Source organism: Diaporthe batatas, assembly GCF_019321695.1.
Source record: "Diaporthe batatas strain CRI 302-4 chromosome Unknown Contig00011, whole genome shotgun sequence".
Taxonomy (NCBI): domain Eukaryota; kingdom Fungi; phylum Ascomycota; class Sordariomycetes; order Diaporthales; family Diaporthaceae; genus Diaporthe; species Diaporthe batatas.
This window is the reverse complement of record NW_025408558.1, coordinates 388,568-411,800: the sequence shown is the minus strand read 5'-3', so window position 1 is coordinate 411,800 and position 23,233 is coordinate 388,568. Positions and strand designations below refer to the sequence as shown.

Here is a 23,233-nt window from a genome sequence, read left to right as displayed (position 1 = left end):
CGTTCGCCCAAGACAAAGCCCAGAAGCTGTTAGTCAGACGAGACGCTTCACGAGCGTGATTCTTGCCGCCTACATGTGGTTTCGTTTTTAATCCCCATACATGTAAAATGTACGTGGCGCCTTCATACAGTGGTAAACGCTCAAGACCCAGCGTCTGAAGAAATACAGTGCCAATAACAGTGGAATGAGAATACAGTATTGCCGCCTACATAGTACATGTTAACAGGAGACATGGGTGTGGCTTCATGGGCCAGTGACAAAATTGTGCCATTCAAACCCTCCCGCGTAGCTCGTGCGGGGCAGTCTCAAATCAGCCATGTGTCAATTATATCAAGATTACATACTTTGCCCCAAGCACAGGCTAACAGATGTCTCGGGCAAAATAGTCCATGCATAACACCCACTTCTGATAAACGCCATGCCATGCAAGGACTTCGCTGCTCAGTGAGCTGGTGCCCTCCTCCCGCATACTTCAATGCACACGCTGGAGAATGCAGTGGTCAGTGAGGTCTCTAAATAGCCCCCCGGTCTCCCGGTTTTGGCTGTGCTTACTTGGCCCATCTGTCGCAACACCGATCGCAGCACCTGTCGCAGCAACGATCGCAGCATCGATCACAACACCTGTCGCAACACCTGTCGCAACACCTATCACAACACCTGTCGCAGCAACGATCACAGCATCTATCGCACATCCTGTCAAAGAAGCACCAGCTCTCCCAGAAGTCCGACAGGCAGTCCCAGATACCTTCTTGCGATGCGTTGGTCTGACGACTCCTCTGGAGTTTGCGCGACATGAGTGCTTCGTAGTCTGACCTGCCATGCCTGCACTGGCATTCAGGCTGAGCGTCGCCCTGCACTCGATCAGCCTGGTATCGTGCGGTCATCGGGGCGACGTTCTGCGGCTGTGTGGTTGTTGGCGTCAAGAGCTCGATGGTGTCATCGCGAGGGTTTCCGGACACCAAGCGCAACGGTCTGGGTGCCATGCTGCATCTGTAAGCCCTCGGCCTGGAATAAGAAATACTGCAAGGTACAAGAGATGATTGGCGCACGGAACAGAAAATACATGCTCATCCTCTGCAGCCATCCGGATCGTCCAGAGATTTTAAAGTGCCAACGGCTTTCTAGGACAACCTGTGCAGGAAGCCAATCTGTAAAGCCAATCCACGATTGGCACTTCGGCTGGGCCGCTTGACAGCTAGATGGGATGAAACTCGTCCTGATCTTTAATGCCTTATAAGGCGAATCCTGGAAAGAGACTACATGGGTACCCAAATGGCTTCCTCGAAACACAACAGGTCAGAGGGCTAGTTTTCCCTGCACATGCTCGGCCGAAGCATGCAGGTGGGTACAAATATTCAAACATCAGATGTCCATGCCCCAGCACCTAGAGGCACACCAGAAACATTATGCACATGTGGTATTGATGACATCGGAAACCTTCTATAAATGGAACGGCAGTTAATGTCGATAACCGCGCCTCGTGAATATTGGGCCATGCCATGTGCTATAGAAAATCCAAATCACCAGGATGCTGTTACTCAAGTGACAGTCTTGATAACGGAGACGCAACATTAATAAACCCTGCTGATCAACCGCCGAGCACACGCCGTGTCACATTGGCTGGCTGCACGCCCAGGTGATGGAATTCCCAGTACTGTTTTCTCCAGCACGGGATGCGGAGGCATATTTACAATCAGTTTAGTTTGTGAATTCATTTTGCCAGGGCCACAGCGTTTATGTAATATTCAAATGTTATCAGTATTTTCCTTTTTTAGAATACTAGCTTTCAAGTGTCTACTACAATGACAAAGGTATACCCTTGAGACGTATACAGATTAAGAACGAAAGCACTTGAAAACCATTATGGAAATGCCTTTGCCTCTCGCAAGTGGAATGGAATTTTCCATCAGGTCAGCAGTGAGACTAATCACTAATGGCAAATCGTTTGGCTCTTCCGGTTCTATGCCAACATTGGCAGCTTGAGCTTGTCGTTCTGTACGGGTCCTTGTGGATATGGTCGCATGTTTCTGTGTGGGTCTGCTGTGATTACTATTGACACAACAGTGAAGGCTTGTTGACAGCAGTTCTTGCCGGACTCTGTTTAGCTGGCATTTCTACATGGAGCTTGTCAGCGCGGTGGCTACTCATCATTCAGATCAACGATAGTCCATGCAAGCTTCAAGTCTGCTCTGGTGTCCGCTAAGTCAGCGCACCGGTCTGCGCACAACCCCCTTCCCGCACACACATTTCCCACCAAAAACCGTAATTTTTCACCTCTCCTATTTAATTCTATTAAATCTTTATAAGAGAAGTAAAATATTCATTAAATTTATCTTTTTTATTCTATATAATAATAAAATTTAAATAATTCTAGCCTAATCCTAATATAGTTAGATAACTATAAATAGATATTTTCTACTTTTTATATACTATATTAATATTATAATTTTAAGGTTATTTAATAATAAATTTAATTACTTTAACTTATTAAAAAAAGTAGTTAATATTAATAAATATTTATAAAAGAGTTTCTATTTTAGAATTTCTTTTAATTAGTTATTTAAGTTTTAATAATATATAGGGCCTTTTCTCTACTATATTTACTCTACTTATTTTAAATCTTTAATAATTAATTAAAGAAAATTTTTAAAATAGAAACTCTTTTTATAAATACTTATTAATATTAACTACTTCTTTTAATAAGTTAAAGTAATTAAATTTATTGTTAATTAACTTTAAAATTATAATATTAATATAGTATATAAAAAGTAGAAAATATCTATTTATAGTTATCTAACTATATTAGGATTAGATTAAAATTATTTAAATTTTATTATTATATAAAATAAAAAAGATGAATTTAATAAATATTTTTTCTTATATATAGTATTTTTTTAGAATAAATTAGAGAGGGCTTAAAATTAGGCTTTTTAATGGGAAATGCGTGTGCGGGAAGGGGGTTGTGCGCAGACTGGTGCGCTGACTTACACGGCCATGCCAGCCCCCCCCCAAGCCTCCTACGCGATACCCTCTGATAGAATCATGTTCTACAGAGGAGCTCCTTCCAGATATTATTCATGCAGAGGTCTAGGAAGTAGTTTAGCTTCAGCTATATTATATTTTTTGTTTAACTATATATTTATTTATTTATTATCTTCTTAGCTTTTAAACTAACTATTAGTTTATACTTTAAGTATAAAGTTAATAATTATTTAGTATATACTTTTAAACTTATCTATATATAGTAGAGTTACTAGCTTTCTTTATAAGGCTTTCTCTTTTATTATATTCTTTATATATTATATAGAAGTAGATAAATCCTTAATAATAAAGTAGTATATTTAAAGAAAAAGATTTGATTTTTAAGTATTTAAACTTTTACTTTTTATATAGTATTTATTTAATATATAGTAAATAAACTTTATTTAGTTTTTAAAAGTTTTAATCTTTTATAAAATTTATATAAAAGATTTTTAAATAAGTTTATTATTATAATATTATTATTTTATTAGTTATATATTTAAAATAGAGATTATATACTATTTAATTTATTTAATAAGGGTAGATTTAGGTAGTTATTAAGTATATTAATAGGAAAGAGCTAGCTTACTAAGTTTTATATTATAGGATTTTTCTTTTTATAGGGGCTATTTTAAGACTATTTTAATCTTATTATATAACTATTTTACTAACTTTTTAATATAGTATTATTAGGAGTAATACCTTTTAACTTTATTTATATAGTATAAAGCTTAATTATATACCTATATATTATATTTTCTTTTTACTATTATTAGTATTATATTTCTTTAAATGTTAGGTTTTAAGTGTTTACTATTATATAAAGGCGCTATATATATTTTATATATATAGGGATTAAAAACGAAACTACTAGGAAGTAGTTTAGCTACCTAGAAGTAGTAAATGTAACCTCTATTCCGTCTGGACTCGTTATGGACAAGCTGAGTAGAATCATGCCAGTGTATACACCGCGGCTGCGACGGCTCTACGCAGCCGATCAATTACATAGAATGACGAACTCTCTTGAGATTTAACAGAAATAATGAGCCTTACTACTTTGATTTCATGCCAGCCACAACGCTCAATATTACTGCTCGCATCTTGCGTGCTCAATATCATGGGATTGCCCCCCGAGCCGAGGTAGAGAGTTCACGTTTGCCTTCAAATCCCTCTAAATCCCTCTTATGAAGGATGGGATGTTGATCGCCGAACCAAAGCCCTGAACGCATACCTCGGAGATTTCTGCCGAATGTCTAACGAGCATTGCATCCAGAGGTGCCCAGGACTCATAAGACTATTGATTTTCAATCTGTCCGCATCCAGGAAGTCACGAGGCACGACGCAGCATTGATGGCGTTGTGATCAGCGGCTCGCCTTCTCTTCGAGTCGGGAAAGCTTGTTCAGCGGAGTTGCTTCCGAAACCTCGACGAGAAATTCCACGAATCCGGGATACCGAAATTTGGTAGGGGTCGCCTCCCCACCACAAACCACCCAGCACGCCCCTTTTACGACTGCACGAGCTCGCCGGAGTTGCGGGTCAGGCAAATTTGCAGTTCCGAATTGATGGCATTTGGAAAGTGTGGTCCATTTAAAAGAGGTCCTCTTCTGCTGTCTTGGCTCTTGGGATGATCTCGTCCATCCTACCATCAGATGCAAGTCCTTGTTAGACCGCCAAGATGCCAAGATCTATCATCTTTGCCGCGGCCGCCTTGTGCGGGCTTGCCTCAGGCGCCTTGGCCGCTGATTGTACTTTCAGTGGTCCAGACGGGTACCTGCAGGCCAGTCAGAACAAGAACTCATGCTCGAATATCGTTCTAGACAGCCTCCAGGTTCCCGGGGGAGTGACTCTGAACCTTGAGAAGCTTAATGACGGCACGACTGTTTGTCCCACCTGACCATGGAAAGTCCTACAAGTCCAGTACTGACAAATGGCCCAGGTTACCTTCCAGGGCCGCACTACTTGGGCCTACGCCGAATGGGAGGGGTCTCTCTTCTCAATCTCTGGGTAAGCATCTTCTACTTTTAGATACAATCTTTACCCCTTCAAGAACAAACATGCCCCATCTCCAGCCTGTGTAATAATCTTCACGGGCGATAGATTGTGTGACAGGTTCAACAGTTATAACTAGCTTATGGCCTTCTCTTCCCTATATTTGCCTTCAGCTACTTCCTTGGTTGTTTAATTGCTAATTCCTAACGCTGGAAAAGTAATAATATTACGGTGACAGGCGCACCAGGCCACGTTCTGGACGGACAGGGGCATCTTTGGTGGGACACTCTTGGTGGCGGAGGCGGCGTCACAAAGCCCAAGTTCTTCAAAGCAAACAACTTGAACGACTCTGTGCTCGACGGCATCAACATCCAGAACGCACCCAGTAAGCCCGACTTCTGCCCCCGTGCTGAACCTCGTCTTCCATGTTTCGAAGTGACCCAGAATGTCATACTTCAGGCTCTGTATTAGGCAACTAACACGCAGAAGAGAACTTCTATAGTATCAACTATGTCAACAACCTGCTGTTGAAGGACCTTATTTGCAACAACACCGCCGGCGATGAGCTCAAGGATGGGAAGACGCTTGGCCACAACACCGATGCATTTGACATCAACAACGCAGTCGGCGTGGAAATTTTGAATGCCAAAGTATACAACCAGGATGACTGTGTCGCCGTGAACTCGGGCCAGAACGTCTTGTTCAGGGACGGGCTCTGTAGTGGCGGGCACGGGGGCTCAATCGGCTCAGTCGGCGGCCGCACCAATAATATCGTATCGAACATTACGTTTGAGAATATTCAGTTCGTGAATTCTCAACAATCCGTGAGAATTGTGAGTGCCCAGGCGGACTCTTCGCTTGCTAGACAGATACGCCCTTACTAATTTCTGTCTTAGAAAACCATTGCCAACGAAACAGGGAGCGTATCGGATATCACCTACCGCAACATTGTCATTGACAGCACCGCTGATAATGCTGACTACGGCATTATTGTTTCGCAGTCATACAACGGCGTCAAGGGCCAACCAACGAACGGCGTGTCCATCAAGAACTTTGTGCTACAGAACGTCACTGGAACGGTCTACAAGGATGCAGTCAATGTCTACATAGAGTGCGGCGAAGGCAGCTGCTCGGACTGGACCTGGACGGACGTCAAGATAACGGGCGGAAAGAAGGCAACAAACTGCCAGAACGTGCCGCAGGGAATTTCTTGTTAAATAGACGTGTATGAAGCGGGTGGACGATATCGGAAGAAGATGGCATGTTCGAGTGGCTTCGTTTCTAACCACCGCATATAATCAGACATATGTGGCGCCTCATCCAGTGGTAAACGCTCAAGACCCAGAATTTAGAAAAACACAATGCCGATAACAGTGTGTAGAGACTGCAATACGTTTGGTATAATTGAGCACTTGAGGTCTAGCAGAGCTTGGCACACTGCCTTTTGGTTGTTTATTTACAACATTACTTTGAAGCATGTATGGCATTATGTTAACGAACTTTTATATGTACAGATTTTCAAACTTTTATTAAAAGCATGCTTTGTTGCTGAGTTCTCGCAGACTATGGAATACCTAGGTATTAAGGCTTTAGCTATATTGTATTTTTATTTAACTATTTATTTATTTATTATCTTTTTAGCTTTTAAACTAGCTATTAATTTATACTTTAAGTATAAAGTTAATAATTACTTTATATATATCTTTAAACTTATTTATATATAATAAAGTTACTAACTTCCTTTATAAAGCTCCCTCTTCTACTATATTCCTTATATATTATATAAAAGTAAATAAATTTTTAATAATAAAGTAATATATTTAAAAGAAAAAGATTTAGTTTTTAAATATTTAAAATTTTATTTTCTTTATATAATATTTATTTAATATATAATAAATAAACTTTACTTAACTTTTTAAAAAGTTTTAATCTTTTATAAAATTTATATAAAAGGCTTTTTAAATAGATTTATTATTATAATATTATTATTCTATTAACTATATATTTAAAATAAAGATTATAATTTAACTTATTTAATAAAAGTAGATTTAAGTAATTATATAATAAATATATTAATAAAAAAGTTAACTTATTAAATCTTATATTATAGAATTCTTCTTCTTATAAAGACTATTTTAAGAGACTATTTTAATCTTACTATATAATTACTTTACTAGCTTTAATTCTAATATTATAATAGATTAACCCTTAAGTTACTTATATTAATAATTCTAATATAGTACTATTAAGAGTAATACCTTCTAACTTTATTTATATAATATAAAGTTTAGTTATATATTTATATATTATATTCTTTTTTTATTATTATTAATATTATATTTCTTTAAATATTAAGTCTTAAGTATTTACTATTATATAAAGATACTATATATATTTTATATGTATGGGGATTAAAAACGAAACTACCTAGGTATTAAGTCCTTAACTCTGGACTTGCTCAATTATTACAGCAGCTTTGTTACTTAGAAGCCCCTAGCAGACCGTTTCAGTGCAGCCTTTTCTGTCGTGGTACAACAACTAACTATCTCTGCCTACGGAACCGATCCTCTTTCCGAGAACGCTAAAGATCACAAAAGCTGTGAGATTTGTATTTGGTATTATTTTATTAGATTATGCGCCGTTCTTTAAAACGTGCTCTTCTAAATCCCGTGGTTCATGCGACCTTACTACTTATGATTCCACATTACTCTGTCAAGTACGTACATTCACAAGGTCCCTCGTGCGATGCTAGTACTCACAGCCGACATCAGCAGGCTCCGGAGATATCACAAGCTATCTTCTCGGCAAGAGCATCTAGACGATTTGTCAGCAGTCGACCGAGGCAAGCACTTAAGGGCCAGGTGAGTTGATGCGACTTACAGATGGTGGACTGAGGGTGTCCTGGTGGTAGCAACGGAAAGGCGGACGCATCGACCACCCGTAAGCCCTGCACTCCTATTACTCTTGCACTCGAGTCCACAACCGCGTTAGGGTCGTCAATCTTGCCCATAGCACACGTGCAGGCGGCGTGCCAGATGGTGTTGAACGCACTGCGAATGAAGGTTTCGATCTCGGAGTCGGTAGATATCTCGGCACCCGGGAATTTCTCCTTGCCAGTGACGAGGCTCTGCAAGGCTGAGGTGCCCCAGAACTCTCGTGCCCGCTTGACGCCAGCTACCATCACATCCATGTCTGCCTGGCTGGTCAGCCACCCTGGGTTTATGGATGGGTGGACGCTGGTGTCGGCAGAGGTGATTGTGACTCTTCCCCGCGAGACGGGCGAGGCGAGGATCACTCCCACCGATGCGTAATTCGTGCCGTCGAATGGGTCCATGAGCTTGTAGATCTCTTGCTCGTTGACATACGAGTTGACCGTCATGTATTCGAGCTCCGGCCAGTCCTCTGGGAAGGCTTGGAGAAGGCCGTTGGTCGCGTTGCTCCAACTTGCTCTAAGATCCTTGGGTACTTTCTCCCAACCTAGAACGTCGCAGTTGGGACTTGAGTAGATTCCAGTAGCGGGATATTCGTTGAATAGGGCTTGCTGGCCGTACAGGAATGATGGATATCGTAATGAAGAGCTGGTCTGGGCATTGATGGGATATGCAAGCGTGACCCAAACGTGGTCTTGCATTCCCTGACCGACACCTGGTCTGTTGGCAATAATATCGATGCCCAACGGAGACAAGATCTCGGCAGGGCCGATTCCAGATGCCTGTAAGATCTGAGGAGACGCAAAAGCACCTGCTGAAATTATGACCTCTTTGTTTGCGTTCAGAATGTACTGAAACCCCTGAGTGTCGACCAGCACACCCCTTGCCTTCTTGGTGGAATCAAACAGAACCTTCTTGGCGAGAGTAAGGTGATAGACATGGTAAGCATCAAATTGCAATGCCTGTCGCATGAAAGAAGTCTCAGAGGACGATCTAAGCATTGTACCGCTGTCAATTGTGAACATGTTGTAGGACGAGCCAAGCAGATCTCCACTCTGGAACCCGTCGATGACTGACAGGTTGATCTGTTTCATGCCCTCCGCTGCGAAAGTCCCGTACACGGATGGCGAATTGGGGAACGCCACTGAAAGAGGGCCTGTGTTGTCTCCCATCACTGTCTCGTCGTACTGCGGTGTCGAATTCGCGAATCGAACGCTCATGTCTGGTGCGCTGAAGTTGATACTCTTTTCGAAGTACGGAAGGAACTCTTTAAAGGTGTAACTCGTGTCTCCAACTTGGTCAGCCCATCGCTGGTAAGATGCTGTCGTGCCGCGCTGGTATATCATCGCGTTTCTCGCCGAGCTGCCACCCAGCGCCTTGCCTCGCGCGTAGTGTAAGGATGCATTATTTGCGCCCTGATAATGGTCAGTAAAAGCGGGTATATGGTCCTCGAGACCAGAAACTCACTGGTTGAGGTGTTGTCATGTATCCCCAGTCGATCAGCGGCTGCCAGTCCAAGGCGTTCTTGCCGGCATAATTGACGCCAGGACCCGGAACCTGAGAAGCATTTCCATTGGAAAGCTCATAGAATGTTCCTGCCTCCACCACCGCTACGGTCCCTGCTTTTTGTTCAACTAACCTGGTCGCGATGGCGAGGCCTGCTGTGCCGCCCCCGACGATCACGTAGTCGAATGTTGCGTTCACACCTGGAATTCCGAACGAAGAGCCAAGTATTCGTGCTTGCACAGACTCCGCCAAGAGAGCAGCCAACCACAGCCTGGAAGGCACCATGTTGATATCCTCTTGACCAGAATACCACGTAGACGGGTGGGATTGCAGATGCAAGCGAGACGGGCGGTCAGTACTCTCCAGAGGTACCTGCAATACACAGACTACCTGGCAACCATGTGAGAGGAAGGATTATGGACAGAAGCGTTCCAAACTCTACGTAGTGCCTGAGAACGGACGTGGCTTGACCATAGGACGGCAGCTTTATGAGCCTCCCACCTTCCGTGGCATCGAAATCAACAGTAGCTACTCCGTACCCTCAACATGTTCTTGGTAGACCAAGCCGATCCATCCATGTTCATCATTATCAGGGCCTAGATCTAGTGTACACTAGGGTACCGGGTTCAATATCCCGGATCGAGGAAGCCCAGTGGGGGTCGGGAAAGGATCTGTGGCGCACCGGGAGAGGCGTTCATCCCTCCCGAGGCCAATCTTGGATGAAGGGAACTTCCTTGACTGGCTCGAGCCGGGGCAGGGGTCCATGTCGGCGCCCCTTCAAAAAGTGGTGACGAACGTTCATCAGTTCCCTACTATGTATGTAGTATTAAGATTGAGAAAGTCAAAGCGGCGTTCCTTGCACCCATGGGAACGTCGCGCACAGCACGTGGGACCGATTTCAGAAGTCGCAATGTGTTCGCATCTCGCACCAATCTGGGAGCACCTCCGCCTGATCTCCGCCTGCATTGGTCCCGCCCTCGGGATATCCCCCTTGCATATGGCGATCATATTTTTTACTTGCCATGCTTGCCCTTCTGTACCTCGTATTTGTACCCGGCATGTGACATGCGTAACATCGAACTATTGTTGTGGGTATATCGGTCTGAAAAGTGTGTGCCGCAAGTGCAGAGCCTGCTCTAGTGCAAGGCCAGACCAGGGGGAAAAGCAGAACCTGCCTGGCGGGCCCCTGATAACACCAATAGTATAGATAGAATCAATGGCTTTTCTCGCGCTAGTTAAGCTGCCCTGGCAGCCTGGTGCGTTCTACTGTGTATCAAGGACGCCGGCCCTGCTTTCCAACGGCTGCAGCTAGACATATATCATTAGCGCCAGCTTCGGGATCGACCCCCGACCTTAATAACACAGTAGCGTGTCTTCACAGGGTTGCATGTGCCATTTACACAGCGTATGGCCACGAGGTTCGATGGCGACTTTTATTTTTACTTGAACTACCTAGTTACAGAGGAGTGGATGTTCCCCAGGCCGCTCCTTTGAAGCATGTTTTGGGCCCTACTGCCTGACTGAATTTACCCATTTCCTATCGAGCTGGACTTCCATCCTGTCACATGTGCGATGCTGCTATGGGGAAAATACCGCAACGCTGCTCAGGGTCTAGTAGAATGGTCAAGAACACAGCTAGCTGGGATGTTAAGATATATACGCTATGTGCCTATCGCAGCTAGCGGCGTCGATTTTGTGTGAGTAGAGCAATGACCCGTGGACATTGTTCGTGACACAACAATACGACAGGGATATAACCACCCAGGCCCTACACGATGGGAATCTCGACCTCGTCGGTGTTCTTGCCGTGGACCAGCAGCCTATCTGGGCTTTCTGCTCCCGACATCACATCCACATGCAGGACCATCTCCTCATGCGGCCATAAGGTGATATAATTATCCGACCATTTTAGCGGGCTAACAGGGGCCCATTTGAAGTTCCCCGTTCTCGACGTTTTATCCCTGTGAACCAAATCCAGGCGGATGAACACAGCAGGAAAGGGCGAGCGGTTTTTAAGAGTGACGATCACTTTGCGCCTGTTACCGTCGTCCGCTGCGGCAAAGACTGAGACATTGGCCGGCTGAATTTGATTCAAAGACGTGTAATCGGCGTATTCTCGGACCGGCGTGTAGAACCTGATGTTGAGGAGGTAAGTTGAAGCTTGGTAGGTCATAGCCTATGGCATGATGTTTCAAATGTTAGGTAGATGTCAACTCACCAAGTCGATTTGCTCCATTTTAATTCATCGGCCTGCCTCGACAGCCAATAGACGCTGCGGCTTATAGTCTCGTTTGATTCGGTGTCCTTCAGAACCAGACGGATAAGCGCCACATCTTTGGCCTTCTTCAACTTCTTGACCTTCAAGATTGATTTGCTGGAATTGGGTTCTGTGTTAAACGCTGCCGTTTTGTCCCAGATATGCTTGCCATTCAGATCGATGATGTCGAGTTCAAGTGTTCTGGACCCCTGCCTATCGCGAGTACGATTGATAATGAAGACTCTCTTGTGCACATAGTCGTATGCTATATGCTCCAGCCGGCTCCCTGTCTTCGCTCCAAAGTATGACCCAGCCGGGTGGAGATAATAGTCGAACAGGCTCCAATGCAGACTTGGCCAAGCATTATTTAAGAGCCAGTAGATCATCCCGGTGGCTGGTCTTTGGGCAGACCAACTCAACGAGTATGCTTCGAATTGGGCTCGGGTTGCCTCGTAATCCATCATCTGAGCGCTCAAAAGATAATCTGATAGGCCCTCGGGCGCACCATATCTATTCCAGAGTGCCTCATTGTAGATAGTTCTCGTTGAAAACACCTCCCCAGGAGACATGTGGTATAGAACCTTCTTCGGCTGTTGCCATAGGTCGTTAATTCCAGACTCGTCGAGGAACTTGGAAAGACTTGGGAGCTCTGGTGTGCCCACCCCGGAACCCAGTTCCGAGCCAAAACCAAAGGCTGAGCCCAAACGGTTCTTGTACCAGTAATTAGGTGGAACCCAAGTATAGGGACCGGGCATTTTGAGCCCTGAGGGCTCCATATTTTCTGGATGTCCCTTGCCTGAAGCACAGGCGATGATGGGAGTCTCCCAGTGAGAGCCGTGCAACGCGCTCAAATAGATTGATGTTGCCTTTTCGTCCGGCCAATAGTCGCTTCCGATCAGAAATCCAAGCACGCTCGGGTGATTCCTCATCATGTTTGCCTCATGGATCATACTGGCATTGGCAATTCTGTAGTCGTTTGGGCCCCAGATGGAATCTTCCAATCCTTCCTCCTCGGAATAGCTCCAGGCCTCCCATTTATCACAGCACTCCCATCCTGGAAGGACCATGATCCCGAGGCGATCGCAGATATCATAGAGCTCAGGGTGCTCCATCTTCCCTTCAAGTCGAATCGTGTTTAAACCAATATCCAGGACGTACTCGGCAATGTTTATAAATCGTGTGGTATCCCATCGAAGAAAAATATCAGGTGCGTACCCTGCACCGAGGACTTGGAAAGGCAACCCGTTCACTTCGAACACCCTGTCTGCATCTTTGTTCAGTCGAGAGGTTGCCTTGCGAAATCCAAATGTGCTCTCAATCAAATCAGAGGTTCCATTGTCGACTAACACTCTCAAATGGGCCTGGAATAGCGGCTGCTGACCCCAATGTCTCGGCCACCAAATATCTGAGTCTGCGAAGGGAACATCCACTTGCATTTGTATTTCTGCGGATGCAAATGGGGCCAAAATCACAACATCCGTTGGGCTGCGTTCTTGACCGATGTGCACTGCTGACGTCGCAGAACCCGCGTGATTTCCTATTGGGCTGTCCCCAGATTCAAATTTGAAGATACTAGTCGATGGGAAAGCCTCCAACGTGCGGTTCTCCAGGTTGCGTGCAAGTGCCCTGAGTTTCACCCTGGCAGAGGAAGCGGATGCTTCGAACTTAGTTGTCACACTAAGTGGACCCAAAGTCACTGGCCCCGTCTGCCTGATGTTGATGTCTCTCCAGATACCTGAGCCGTTATCTGGGGGAGCAGGGTTCCAGTCGTTAAAACCTTGGGCCAGGTCGTGGTTATAGTCAGTCGGATAAACCTTTACCAGCACCGCGTTGGCTTCAGCCGCCGTTGCTGTGATGTCGTAGACATGACCACCATAGGAGCCCGATTGGATATCCTTGCTCGCAATCTGCCTTCTATTGAGATAAATGTCTGCTTTTGAAGTGATTCCGTTCGTCTCAAGAAAAAAATGCTTGCCATGACCGGGATCCAAATTAAACTCTTGCCGATACAGCCAGGGTTCTGCCCAAGTTTTGTTGGACCTGTGCGTTTCCATATTGTCCGCTGTAAATATCTGAGCAATATCATTCCATGGGGTGATCCCTGCGGCATGCAGACAGCCTATCAATGTGCATTTTGAGACAGGGGCATGGTGCCAGTGGGTTGACTGTGAGTTGCCAGGTATGGAAAGTGTTGAGATATTCTACACCGTATATAAAAGTCAGAATAGTCCTCGTCAGAGGTAATTAATAATTTGCGCTTCTAAAATGCGCAGGGAAGTGTTCGGCATGGGAATAGCAGATGATTAAGTTGTCCGCATGGCACGCTTTCGAATCTTTCAAAGGAGCCGCACCTGGGCACCCAGTCGAATGTCTTCACGGATTATCCGCTCAGAAGCGATTGCGCTCTCATAGGAATGAGGAGGGGAAGAGAGAATGGGATGATGCTACCTTGATAGTATCGTGCGCCTTGATAATTACTGGAGGAAAACAAACATTACACCTAGTGTTCCCCAGTGTAGACCCAAGGGTACCCAGGAATTCGTTTGCATCTCGGAAAATTGGGAGACAGACAGACTCTCCGAAGGGGTCAAATCAAATCAAGGACTACTCACGTCGGAGAAAATAGATTGAGGGGCCACATTCCAAGTTGGAATGGGAGAGACCTGGCCATTGTTGGACACTAGCAACGGTAAAATACGCCGTCCCAGCATTTTTGGATAGCTTGCGTTGTCTTGGACTTGGACTCTGCAAAACTGCAGGTGGAGGAAGGCTCCTGACTGAGAAGGTAAATAAATACCTCTGTTTTTAAATGTTATCACCACGTTGTAGAAGACAGCTTGACGCGTACCATACGCTAGCTGGTGAAAGCTTTTTCACCGCAGCTTCGGACTAAAGACTAGCAGCGTCTCATAAACTTCGCTGAACAACATAGTTCGATACACCATGGCTTTTAGACCAACACTATCTTCAACCACGTCACTATATGAAGGCACCGCATACGTTTTATATGTATGGTGATTAGAAACGAAACCACCACTTCGACCATGTAGTTTCTGGTGTTCACTTATACCAATTTGTTTCATATTCGAAATTGGGGGTGGGGAGAAGGACTTTGGCCCCCCTCCAGCGCCCTGTCTTAAAGCGCTCATCATCATGATTATGCGAAGGGACCGCACACAGCTTCGTATATGTTACCTAGGTACGGATGAAACGAAGCCATTCAATAACTAAGTACGAAACCCCTCATCTTCGGAATGCACCATCCAATACTAGATCAAAGCAGCAGTCTCTATGGCCTTCTTTCAGCGCTAAGTCAGTAGAATGGTTTTTGGAAAAGCTGGCCCGGGCAGATTCATCGACCTTGGAGGCCTCGCGCGCGGACTCTTGAGCAAGACCGTCGAAGCCACCGGCTCAAGTGGTTGTCAGGTCGGCGCAAGTAGTTGTCAGGTCGGCGCAAGTAGTTATCAGGTCAGCGCCAGTGCACCCAGACGTACTAATACATATCATTCCGCTATGTCTATACCGCAAATTACCTGGGTCAGATCTGCTCAAGTGCATCGGGCTCTGTTTCTAGATCCAATTCTGAAGGCGAGTCAACACAGCATTGCATGTTGGAACAGAGCAAGTTGGTGTAAGCACACCTAGAATATTTGCTGCCTTTTTTCTTGTCTAGTGAAAGGCATGTCAAGAGGTCGAGAACTTGAATTTTGAGTACTAGTGGCTTCGTTCCCATTCCGTATACATCCTAAAGGCGTACAGTCCCTCCCTTCACATACTGCTTGAGTAGTAGAATTGGATTGTATTTGCTTGAATTCCTCTTCGACCTTTCCCCCTTTCCCCATACTTGTTGTTGCCTCCCCCTGGAGCGCTGAGCCAAAACGCTCTGCTCAGGATCGGCCAAGAGCAGTGAAGCAAGCTTCCACGATTAAGCACAGCGCGCAGCCCACTCTCCCTTGATTCTTGGAAGAAACCTGGCTGTAAGCAAACCATTTGCGTTGCACCGTATTGGGTAGTTATCATACGTTCTGTCTGGAATCATTCAACGTGGGCATGTTTGGGTGGAATGGCCCCGTCCTGGCTACTGTAGTGAACTGCCGACAGGGGCATAGCCTACCATGGGTACTCCGTACCTAGATAGGCTTCGCACTGGCGCCGATCACCCAGACAGCCAGACCATTGCCGCTTGCCCAGTTCTGACAGTTGTGTTGCATCAAACCAGGCCTGGGGCTTGCTGACTTCGGGAGGCTGCCGCAGATATGCAAAAATTCTGGAGTTGGTCCGGTCGGAGAATTCGCGGGTGCATCGCATTGACGGTTACCGAACGCCGAGCAATCTGAATGGTATTAGTGGCTGGTGCACCTATGACGTTACTCAACTACCCAAACCAAAAGTCATGATGCTACCTAGAGCAGTGACGCATTACACTCCCCGGCAGTGACGAGTGATTCTATCGTGGCCTAGTGTCCAAATGTGAGAACACGGTAAGTACTTAGGCACAGAGTCCGCATGTACAGCCACTGCATTCTGCCACACATCAGAGAGAATCACATCGCTGTGAAGATGAGTAAACCCGTGCTTGCTATTATTGGATCCGGCTGGGGCGGCTTCACGCTGTCTCAAAAGGTGTCTCTCGAGCGATTCAGTTTGAAAGTCATTTCCCCAGTACGCACGATTCAATACACACCTCTCCTGGCCAGCGCAGCATGCGGTCTCTTCAACTTCCGCCTGGCAGAAGAGCCCATTAGGAGAAAACACCGCACCGACGTCGAGTATTATAAAGCAGTTGCGCTTGACATCGACTTCGACAAACGTGTGATCCGATGCAAAACAGCAGCAGAAGTTGATGGAGAGGACCCAAAACACTTTGATGTCGAGTACGATAAACTCTGCATTGCACCTGGCTGTGACATCCAAGATTTCGGCACGCCAGGCGCCAAGGAACATGCTCTATTCTTGAGGACGACAAATGATGCCCGGCTACTCCAGCAGCGCCTCCTTGAAATGCTGGACCAGGCTTCCCTGCCCCACATTCTCCAGGATCCTCAGAAACAACGCGATATTCTCAACATTCGCATTGTGGGCGGCGGCGCCATCGGCATCGAGGCAGCCGCTGAGCTCTTCGACCTGTGGAACGAGGATATGCGGTTTCTCTTCCCTCACCTCGACGGAAAGCTCACCATAACCATTCACGATGTGGCATCGTCGATCCTAACCACTTTTGATCAACACTTGGCCGAGTATGCCACCGATTCTTTAACCAAAGGCAAGGACAATATCGTAAAGATAAAGACGGGCTCGCACATTGAGGGAGTCGATGCCGGCGCGATCTACACCAAAGAAGATGGGCGCCTCCCATACGGTGTTCTAATCTGGGCAACTGGAAACAAAGTCAGCAAGCTTGTGGAAACATTGTCGGATCGCATCAAGCTTCCCGAGAAGGGGCTGCCGAGAATACTGACGGACAAGCACCTTCGTGTTCTGCGCCCGGACGGAACTCCCATGGATAGCGTGTACGCTCTGGGCGATGCAGCGGATATCAAGGGAGAATCGCTGCCTACTCTGGCTGAAGTGGCACTGCAAAAGGGCGAGTACCTGACCAAGGTTTTCAATGACCACGGCACCGGTGACTCTGCAGAAGCACCTCCGTTTCAGTATCAGCAACGTGCGCTTTTGGCGTATCTTGGACGGCATGACGGAATCATTGGAGGGAAAGAAGACTGGACTGGGGCCTCGGCCTGGCTCGCGTGGCGCTCGGGCTCTCTAGGTTGGACAAGGAGCTGGCGAAGGAAGATAATGATATCCATCAGTTGGCTTTTTGTATGGATTGGTGGAAGAGACATTGCTCGGTACTAAGGCAAGTAGCCAACTCAAACGCAGCGGCGTATCCAGAGTCATGTAAAAAGAATATGACATCAAAGACCGAGGGTTCATGCCCACATTTTAGAAGATGTTGCGCCTTGCTAGCCCGAGACTAAGCATTCCGTGTACGCATCGCCGCCTCTCTTGAATCCGATGGACTACAGAATGTAACTCTTTTGGCTTGCATACCAACTTCCCCGGAGGAACCTCTTCCTTCGAGTGATATTATTCCTTCCCACTTGTGTCGGGTTGCTTCCGAAGTCCAAGTCTCGAAGGTCTTTTACCACAATCATTTCATCCTTAATCCATATACAACTACATCCCGAAAACATATAGTCCCTTCACAAAGTCGCAAAGGATCGAAGACGCAGCGTTCAAGGAACGTACAATGTGGATCCTCTACATTCAAGTTATGAGTGTATCGGGGCATTTCACAAGTGCATATGCGAACGAATCCGCTGAAATATTGTGACTCTTAGCATATGCTAAGATGGATGTCTTTGGTCAACTGGCATTTCTAACACGAGTGCTAATCCTAAAAGTCTTTAGCGAATCAGACTCACTTCCCCAGCACAAGCATTTTGGTCGATCATATATGTAATAGTGCGAGATACGTATGAAACTTGGTCGCCGCGATTTCACAGGACCCATAGTGTACTGGAGAATAGTTTCTAATTTTCAGCTGGGCAACATGAAACATGAGACCTCTTTTGCATCGTCCACGGCTCCGCCAAAGACGTTGTTTGTGGTTGCAACACTCCCTTGCAATCCCTAGTGTACCTAGGTAGACGCGAACAGAGTGCATCGAGACCCGAAGTGATATATCGAGAATGTGCGACGGTTCCAAGAGAGAGCAAATATTGAGTAATTCGCACCCAAAGGAAGGCCTGAGGCGAGCTGACAAATCTAGCAGTTCCTCCCATGTTTGCAGAGTCGTGCCATCATCATGTCGGCTGGCGATCTTAAGCGGCTTGTGGATCTTAACAATGCACTCCTGGGCGGTCGACGTTAAAGAGTAGCAAACGGCGGGATCCTTTCTAGGGAGAGAGAGAAAAAGAGCGAGTCAGGTCCCGAGCTTCACAGCGCGCCTGCACTGCCAATCTGTCTCGGTGAGCCTTCCGAAACACCAAAGTGGAGATTGCAGGGGCGCTAACATGAGGCTGAAAGGGTGGGCCACCAAGCTCACCGCGTCGAGACCGGTACTCGCCATGGGGATCTGGCTCACCTTGCACGCGCACTGACGCCATTGAGGCTCTCGTCAGAGTTCCTCTGAGGCCAAAGGCTGTTGCAACCCTACCTCAGGTAACTTTGAAGGCGCATGGCTCCCGGACTATTATCCAAGCTACCCGCACGTCTTGACCAGCCAGAGTTCAAGCAGTGATCTATCAACCTTGGAAACTCGCCTTCCTATCTTGCCCACCTCGCTTCGCCGCGCCACGCCGATATGATACATCTGTCACACCAGCAAACCTGCTGGCTCCTCAGGGCTTGACTCGTGAGATGCCTCATGCTTTTCCTTGCCCGCAGCTCAACCCCTCGGCAACCCCTCCCCCCCGTCAGCGTCGTTTGATCCGAGGACCCGGCAACTTGGGGTCGGATGCGGATACACAGCCCTATGATGGTTAGGGATTTTGACTTTCGGGTAGCCTCGCACCAAGGCCCCGTCATCTAATTCTTACCTGCTGAAGTTTGAATTATAGATTAGCCCTGGTCTCACTGCCCCCGACTAGCGTTCCGACCTCTGGTTGCTTTCCCACTTCTGCTTGGCTCATTTCTATTGTTGTAACAGCTCCTCTGATACGCTGGTCGTGTTCTGTTCGTCGTCACTCTTTTCCGTGCCTGTCGCTCTTTTCCGATCTAATATTGCGTAATTCTGTACCATTTCCTTGTGTGCCAGGCTGCTTCGACCTCACCGGGCACGGTGACCTGGAAACGAAGACCAATCGTTCATCCCAATGATTGTCTAATACCCATACACCGTCACCAACTCTTCCACATTCATTTATTTCAAGTATGGACTTCCGGGCAAGGAAAAAGTCCTATTCGGACCTCGAGGCTATCATCATCCCCGACGAGACCCCTAGTGAGCCCAGCCAGAGCTCAACCACTGCCGCGACGGCACCAGTCCGCCAGTCATACTGGAACGAGAAATTCGCCATCTCCGACGACAGCAGCACAAACAACAACGCCAACCCTTTCTCAGACGACAAAGCCCTGGGGTTCTCCCCAGTTGACAGCCCTCAAGTAGGACCGCCCGCATATTACCTGGTCGACTCAAAGGGCCAAGCACAGGCATTATATGCCGCGCCAACCAACGATGCGAAAGGAGACCGAGCGTCCACCGCCGGTTCCCTTGGAGGAATAGGAGGGGCGGGAATACTTGGCAGCGCGAACGGTCCCGCGGAACGGAAAACACTGTTTGGGCTGCGGAGGAGTACCTTTTACGCGTTGACGGCGGGGATCGCCTTGCTCATCATTGGCCTCCTCGTGACACTCCTCGCCGTTACGGCGCCATGGAGCAAACCCTCGGCCTCGGACGATGACGGGGACTCGAGATCCTCCGAGGCAGGCATCCTCATGCCCGAGTCGAGGCTGGCCGCCATGAACTGGACCGACCCCACCGGCACGACTTACACGGGCGTCTTCTACCAGAGCTCCAACGCAACGGGGAGCAGCATCATGGCCGCCATCCGGCCCTCGACGGTCGACTCGTGGATGTCCATCAACGTGAGCGCGTCTGCCGGCCCGGCCGGGCTGGACGTGCTGGACGGCACACCCCTCGCCGTGGCGAACAACAACGGCCTCTGGAACCTGTACTACCTGACATCGGACCGCAGGGTCGCGGAATTGTACTCGCTCAAGCCGGCATCGCCCTCGGGCTGGCTGCAGGGCGGGATGGGCGCGAACCTGGGCAACCCGCAGGCAGCGCCGGGCTCCGGGCTCGCGGCCCTGTGGCAGAACTGCGAAAACTGCACCAACAGCCTGCTGGTGCTGTACCAGGACGCGGCGACCGGCCATGTGCAGATGGCCAACATGACGGACCTGGTCTGGGCCATGGGCGACGTCGTCAGCACGAGCGCCGCGCCCGGCACGGGGCTCGCCATCTCAGCGTTCGTCGACCTCGGCGGCACCGGACCAACCAAGACAGACCCGAACGCCATGCGCATGTACTATGCCGACGGCGGCGGCCTCATCGAGAAGCTGAGCGGCCCGTCGACAGACTTTAGGTTGGAGACGGGTAACTTTGGTAAGGCTTCAAACCCGTTCCTATGGCACTCCCCCTGAAATCTCGCTGCGAGTCATGGCCAAGACTGAGTGACTGACTTTCCAAGTAGGAAACCAAATCACCTCGAACCTCGCCGTCAACCCGCCCCCGGAGATCGCCTCCCTCACATTTGGAACCAATGGGTGGACAAACAACATTGTCCTGACCCTCGACCAGACCACTGGCGCGCTGCAGTCGTCCGTCTACCGCGGGAGCGACTGGGTCGTGCAGGCGGCTTCGCTGGACGGCAGCCCGGACGACGTGGTGGAAGAAGGATTCTCAGCTGTCGCGGTGACGCAGACGATGAAGATGTTTGCTATTAGCAGGGTCAATGGGAAGATAAATGAGTTCGAGACCAACTCCTCGAATCCGTTCCAATGGGAGTGGCAGGGCGTAGTAGACGTCCCAGCGGCCGAGCGTGATAACGAGGATTGAGAGACATCGCCAGGCGCATCAAGCTCTAGAAACAAATTCTTGCAAGTGTATTCATACTGGAGCCACGTTCAAGCACCCATCCCGTTCTTGGTTAGCTCGTGCTTACACGAGCTGCAATGGTCGAGAAACGCATGCGTCCGCGTGGCCATCTATACCAAGTGGCCGCCTCAGCTCCTACATTGCCCCACAAATCAACAACTTTCATAGTATTTCAAGCATAGCAATCGCGGTTTTTTTTTGTGGGGGGGGGGGGGGGGAGAAGATACAAGTATATTTCATGTATGTACAATAGAAAGGCGACACGAAGTCGAAAGGAGCTCAACGTGTTGTTGCTCCTATGGTATCAAGTGCACGCCGTCGCAGGAAAATGCGGTGTTTAAGCCGGGATCTTGCTCTTGACGAAAGTGAGAGCCTGCTGCCCATATTCACTTCCATAGCCCTGGTGCGTAGCAGCATTGCTTCCGTTACAGCAGTAAGGGTCAGCAGCGTCGCAGTACGACTGGATCTTGGCGGCACTAGGGCACGAAAAGCCGGAGGGACGGGCATCGAACTATGGGATCACGAATGTTAGAAAAACGAAGAGGCATGGAACGGAATAGGCTGCTTACCCCTCCAGCCTTGCAAGTGCCAACCTCGTAGGGAAGACCAGCGACGAAGCGTGGGTCGCCCATGAAGATAGCAGCCTTGATTTTCGAGACAGCGGCTGATGACAATGGGACAGCAGTGCTACTGATACCCTCAGCAGTGTCCCCACCCCTGTAGCACTCGAAGTCAGTTATTGAAACCCCGAAGAAGACATGCAAGATAGATGTAAAGACAAAAGGGGCTCCATGGCTTGCAGCGTTTTGTGGACAACCGCCCTTCAAGACAAGTGATGAGGAGTCGCAGGCATAGCAGGTATTCTCCTCCTGATACACTAGGATATTTACTTACCCGCAAAGAGCGTCATCGAAGATCTGGCCCCCCTGGGAGTAGCCCACGAGCACCAATGACGTGTTAGGGCACTTTGTGTTGAAAGCGTTCACGGCGCTGACAACGGCCGAAACGCCTTGCTTGACGGAGTCTGCATAGCTAACACTACCACAAGATGCCTGGCCACCACATGCAGGATAGCTAATGGCCTCGGAGGTGGAGCCGGAATAGGTTTGTGTGATCAGGTTGACAACGGTGCCAGACGAGCCGAACCCCGGAGACACGGTCGTCTCGCGGGCACCGAAAACGTGGACACCAGGGCAAGACTGGCGCTCTTTGATCTCGGGAACGGGGTTGGCGGCGGCCAGGAGGGCCTGGGTGGCAGCGAGGACGATAGTGTTGGCCTTCATTGTGCCGAAAGTGGAACTGAAGAACGTGTGGAGAGAGCGGACAAGGTGCTGGAGGTCAATGATTCTTTCTTCGGAGTGTTTGAGAGTTGCAGATCATCAAGGCAAACCGCGAGGTGATAGACACTTTATACGCAAGTACAGCATCTCCTGATGACTAGGGAGGCCGGCACGAAATTGTGGAGAAAGAAGCTCCAGTCACGCCCGGCAGATGAGCTTGGGTCACATTCCGCTCCCCCTTTCAGCCTCTTCTTCCTTTCTCCATATGGCAGGCATGCCGTTTTCTGGTGATGGGTTCAAATTGATGAGGGTGCGAAACCCTCCGAAGAGGAAACATGTGTCCAAGGATGTGACAGACAGAGTGTTGTGGGGCCCCACCACGCTACCACGTCTGCACCCGGCGCGGTCCTGAGCTGCCAGTGGCACCCCGCTGTCCCGGATTGAGGCTCGGATTTGTGGATGCCTCCATTAGGAAAAAGTCTGGTCTGAAACCAATCTAGCAAACAGCCTGAAAGAGCAGGCAGGCTGTAATAGATTAGCGTTCGAGCTTGATGACACGCTCTGGTCACCTGTAAGGGGATTTCTCAGGGGTATCGACAGGTCCGTGAGCTTAACGTCCGGGGTTGACATAACATGACCGCAGTACCGTTG

General features: G+C 48.0%; 6 protein-coding genes across 6 annotated transcripts; 3 read left to right on the top strand and 3 right to left on the bottom strand.

Annotated features, from left to right (window-relative positions):
• Positions 1-4,697: 4,697 nt before the first annotated feature.
• On the top strand, positions 4,698-6,228 carry KVR01_009005 (uncharacterized protein; the record flags this gene model as incomplete). The annotated part of the gene is made up of 5 exons (XM_044786805.1): positions 4,698-4,901; positions 4,959-5,026; positions 5,230-5,396; positions 5,498-5,844; positions 5,908-6,228. The coding sequence occupies 5 exons, from the start codon at positions 4,698-4,700 to the stop codon at positions 6,226-6,228; spliced, it is 1,107 nt and encodes a 368-aa protein (XP_044641507.1).
• Positions 6,229-6,529: 301 nt separating this feature from the next.
• On the bottom strand, positions 6,530-9,161 carry KVR01_009031 (uncharacterized protein; the record flags this gene model as incomplete). The annotated part of the gene is made up of 2 exons (XM_044784342.1): positions 6,530-6,551; positions 7,963-9,161. The coding sequence occupies 2 exons, from the start codon at positions 9,159-9,161 to the stop codon at positions 6,530-6,532; spliced, it is 1,221 nt and encodes a 406-aa protein (XP_044641533.1).
• Positions 9,162-11,215: 2,054 nt separating this feature from the next.
• On the bottom strand, positions 11,216-13,758 carry KVR01_009184 (uncharacterized protein; the record flags this gene model as incomplete). Its single annotated transcript, XM_044788283.1, has 2 exons — positions 11,216-11,582; positions 11,666-13,758. The coding sequence occupies 2 exons, from the start codon at positions 13,756-13,758 to the stop codon at positions 11,216-11,218; spliced, it is 2,460 nt and encodes an 819-aa protein (XP_044641686.1).
• Positions 13,759-16,264: 2,506 nt separating this feature from the next.
• Positions 16,265-17,786, top strand: KVR01_009187 (uncharacterized protein; the record flags this gene model as incomplete). Its single annotated transcript, XM_044783130.1, has 2 exons — positions 16,265-17,468; positions 17,728-17,786. The coding sequence occupies 2 exons, from the start codon at positions 16,265-16,267 to the stop codon at positions 17,784-17,786; spliced, it is 1,263 nt and encodes a 420-aa protein (XP_044641689.1).
• Positions 17,787-19,576: 1,790 nt separating this feature from the next.
• KVR01_009533 (uncharacterized protein) lies at positions 19,577-21,263 on the top strand (the record flags this gene model as incomplete). The annotated part of the gene is made up of 2 exons (XM_044781267.1): positions 19,577-20,810; positions 20,899-21,263. The coding sequence occupies 2 exons, from the start codon at positions 19,577-19,579 to the stop codon at positions 21,261-21,263; spliced, it is 1,599 nt and encodes a 532-aa protein (XP_044642035.1).
• A 376-nt stretch (positions 21,264-21,639) lies between these two features.
• On the bottom strand, positions 21,640-22,585 carry KVR01_009209 (uncharacterized protein; the record flags this gene model as incomplete). The annotated part of the gene is made up of 3 exons (XM_044790481.1): positions 21,640-21,813; positions 21,872-22,019; positions 22,197-22,585. 3 exons carry the CDS (start codon positions 22,583-22,585, stop codon positions 21,640-21,642), a joined length of 711 nt encoding a protein of 236 aa, XP_044641711.1.
• Positions 22,586-23,233: the final 648 nt, after the last annotated feature.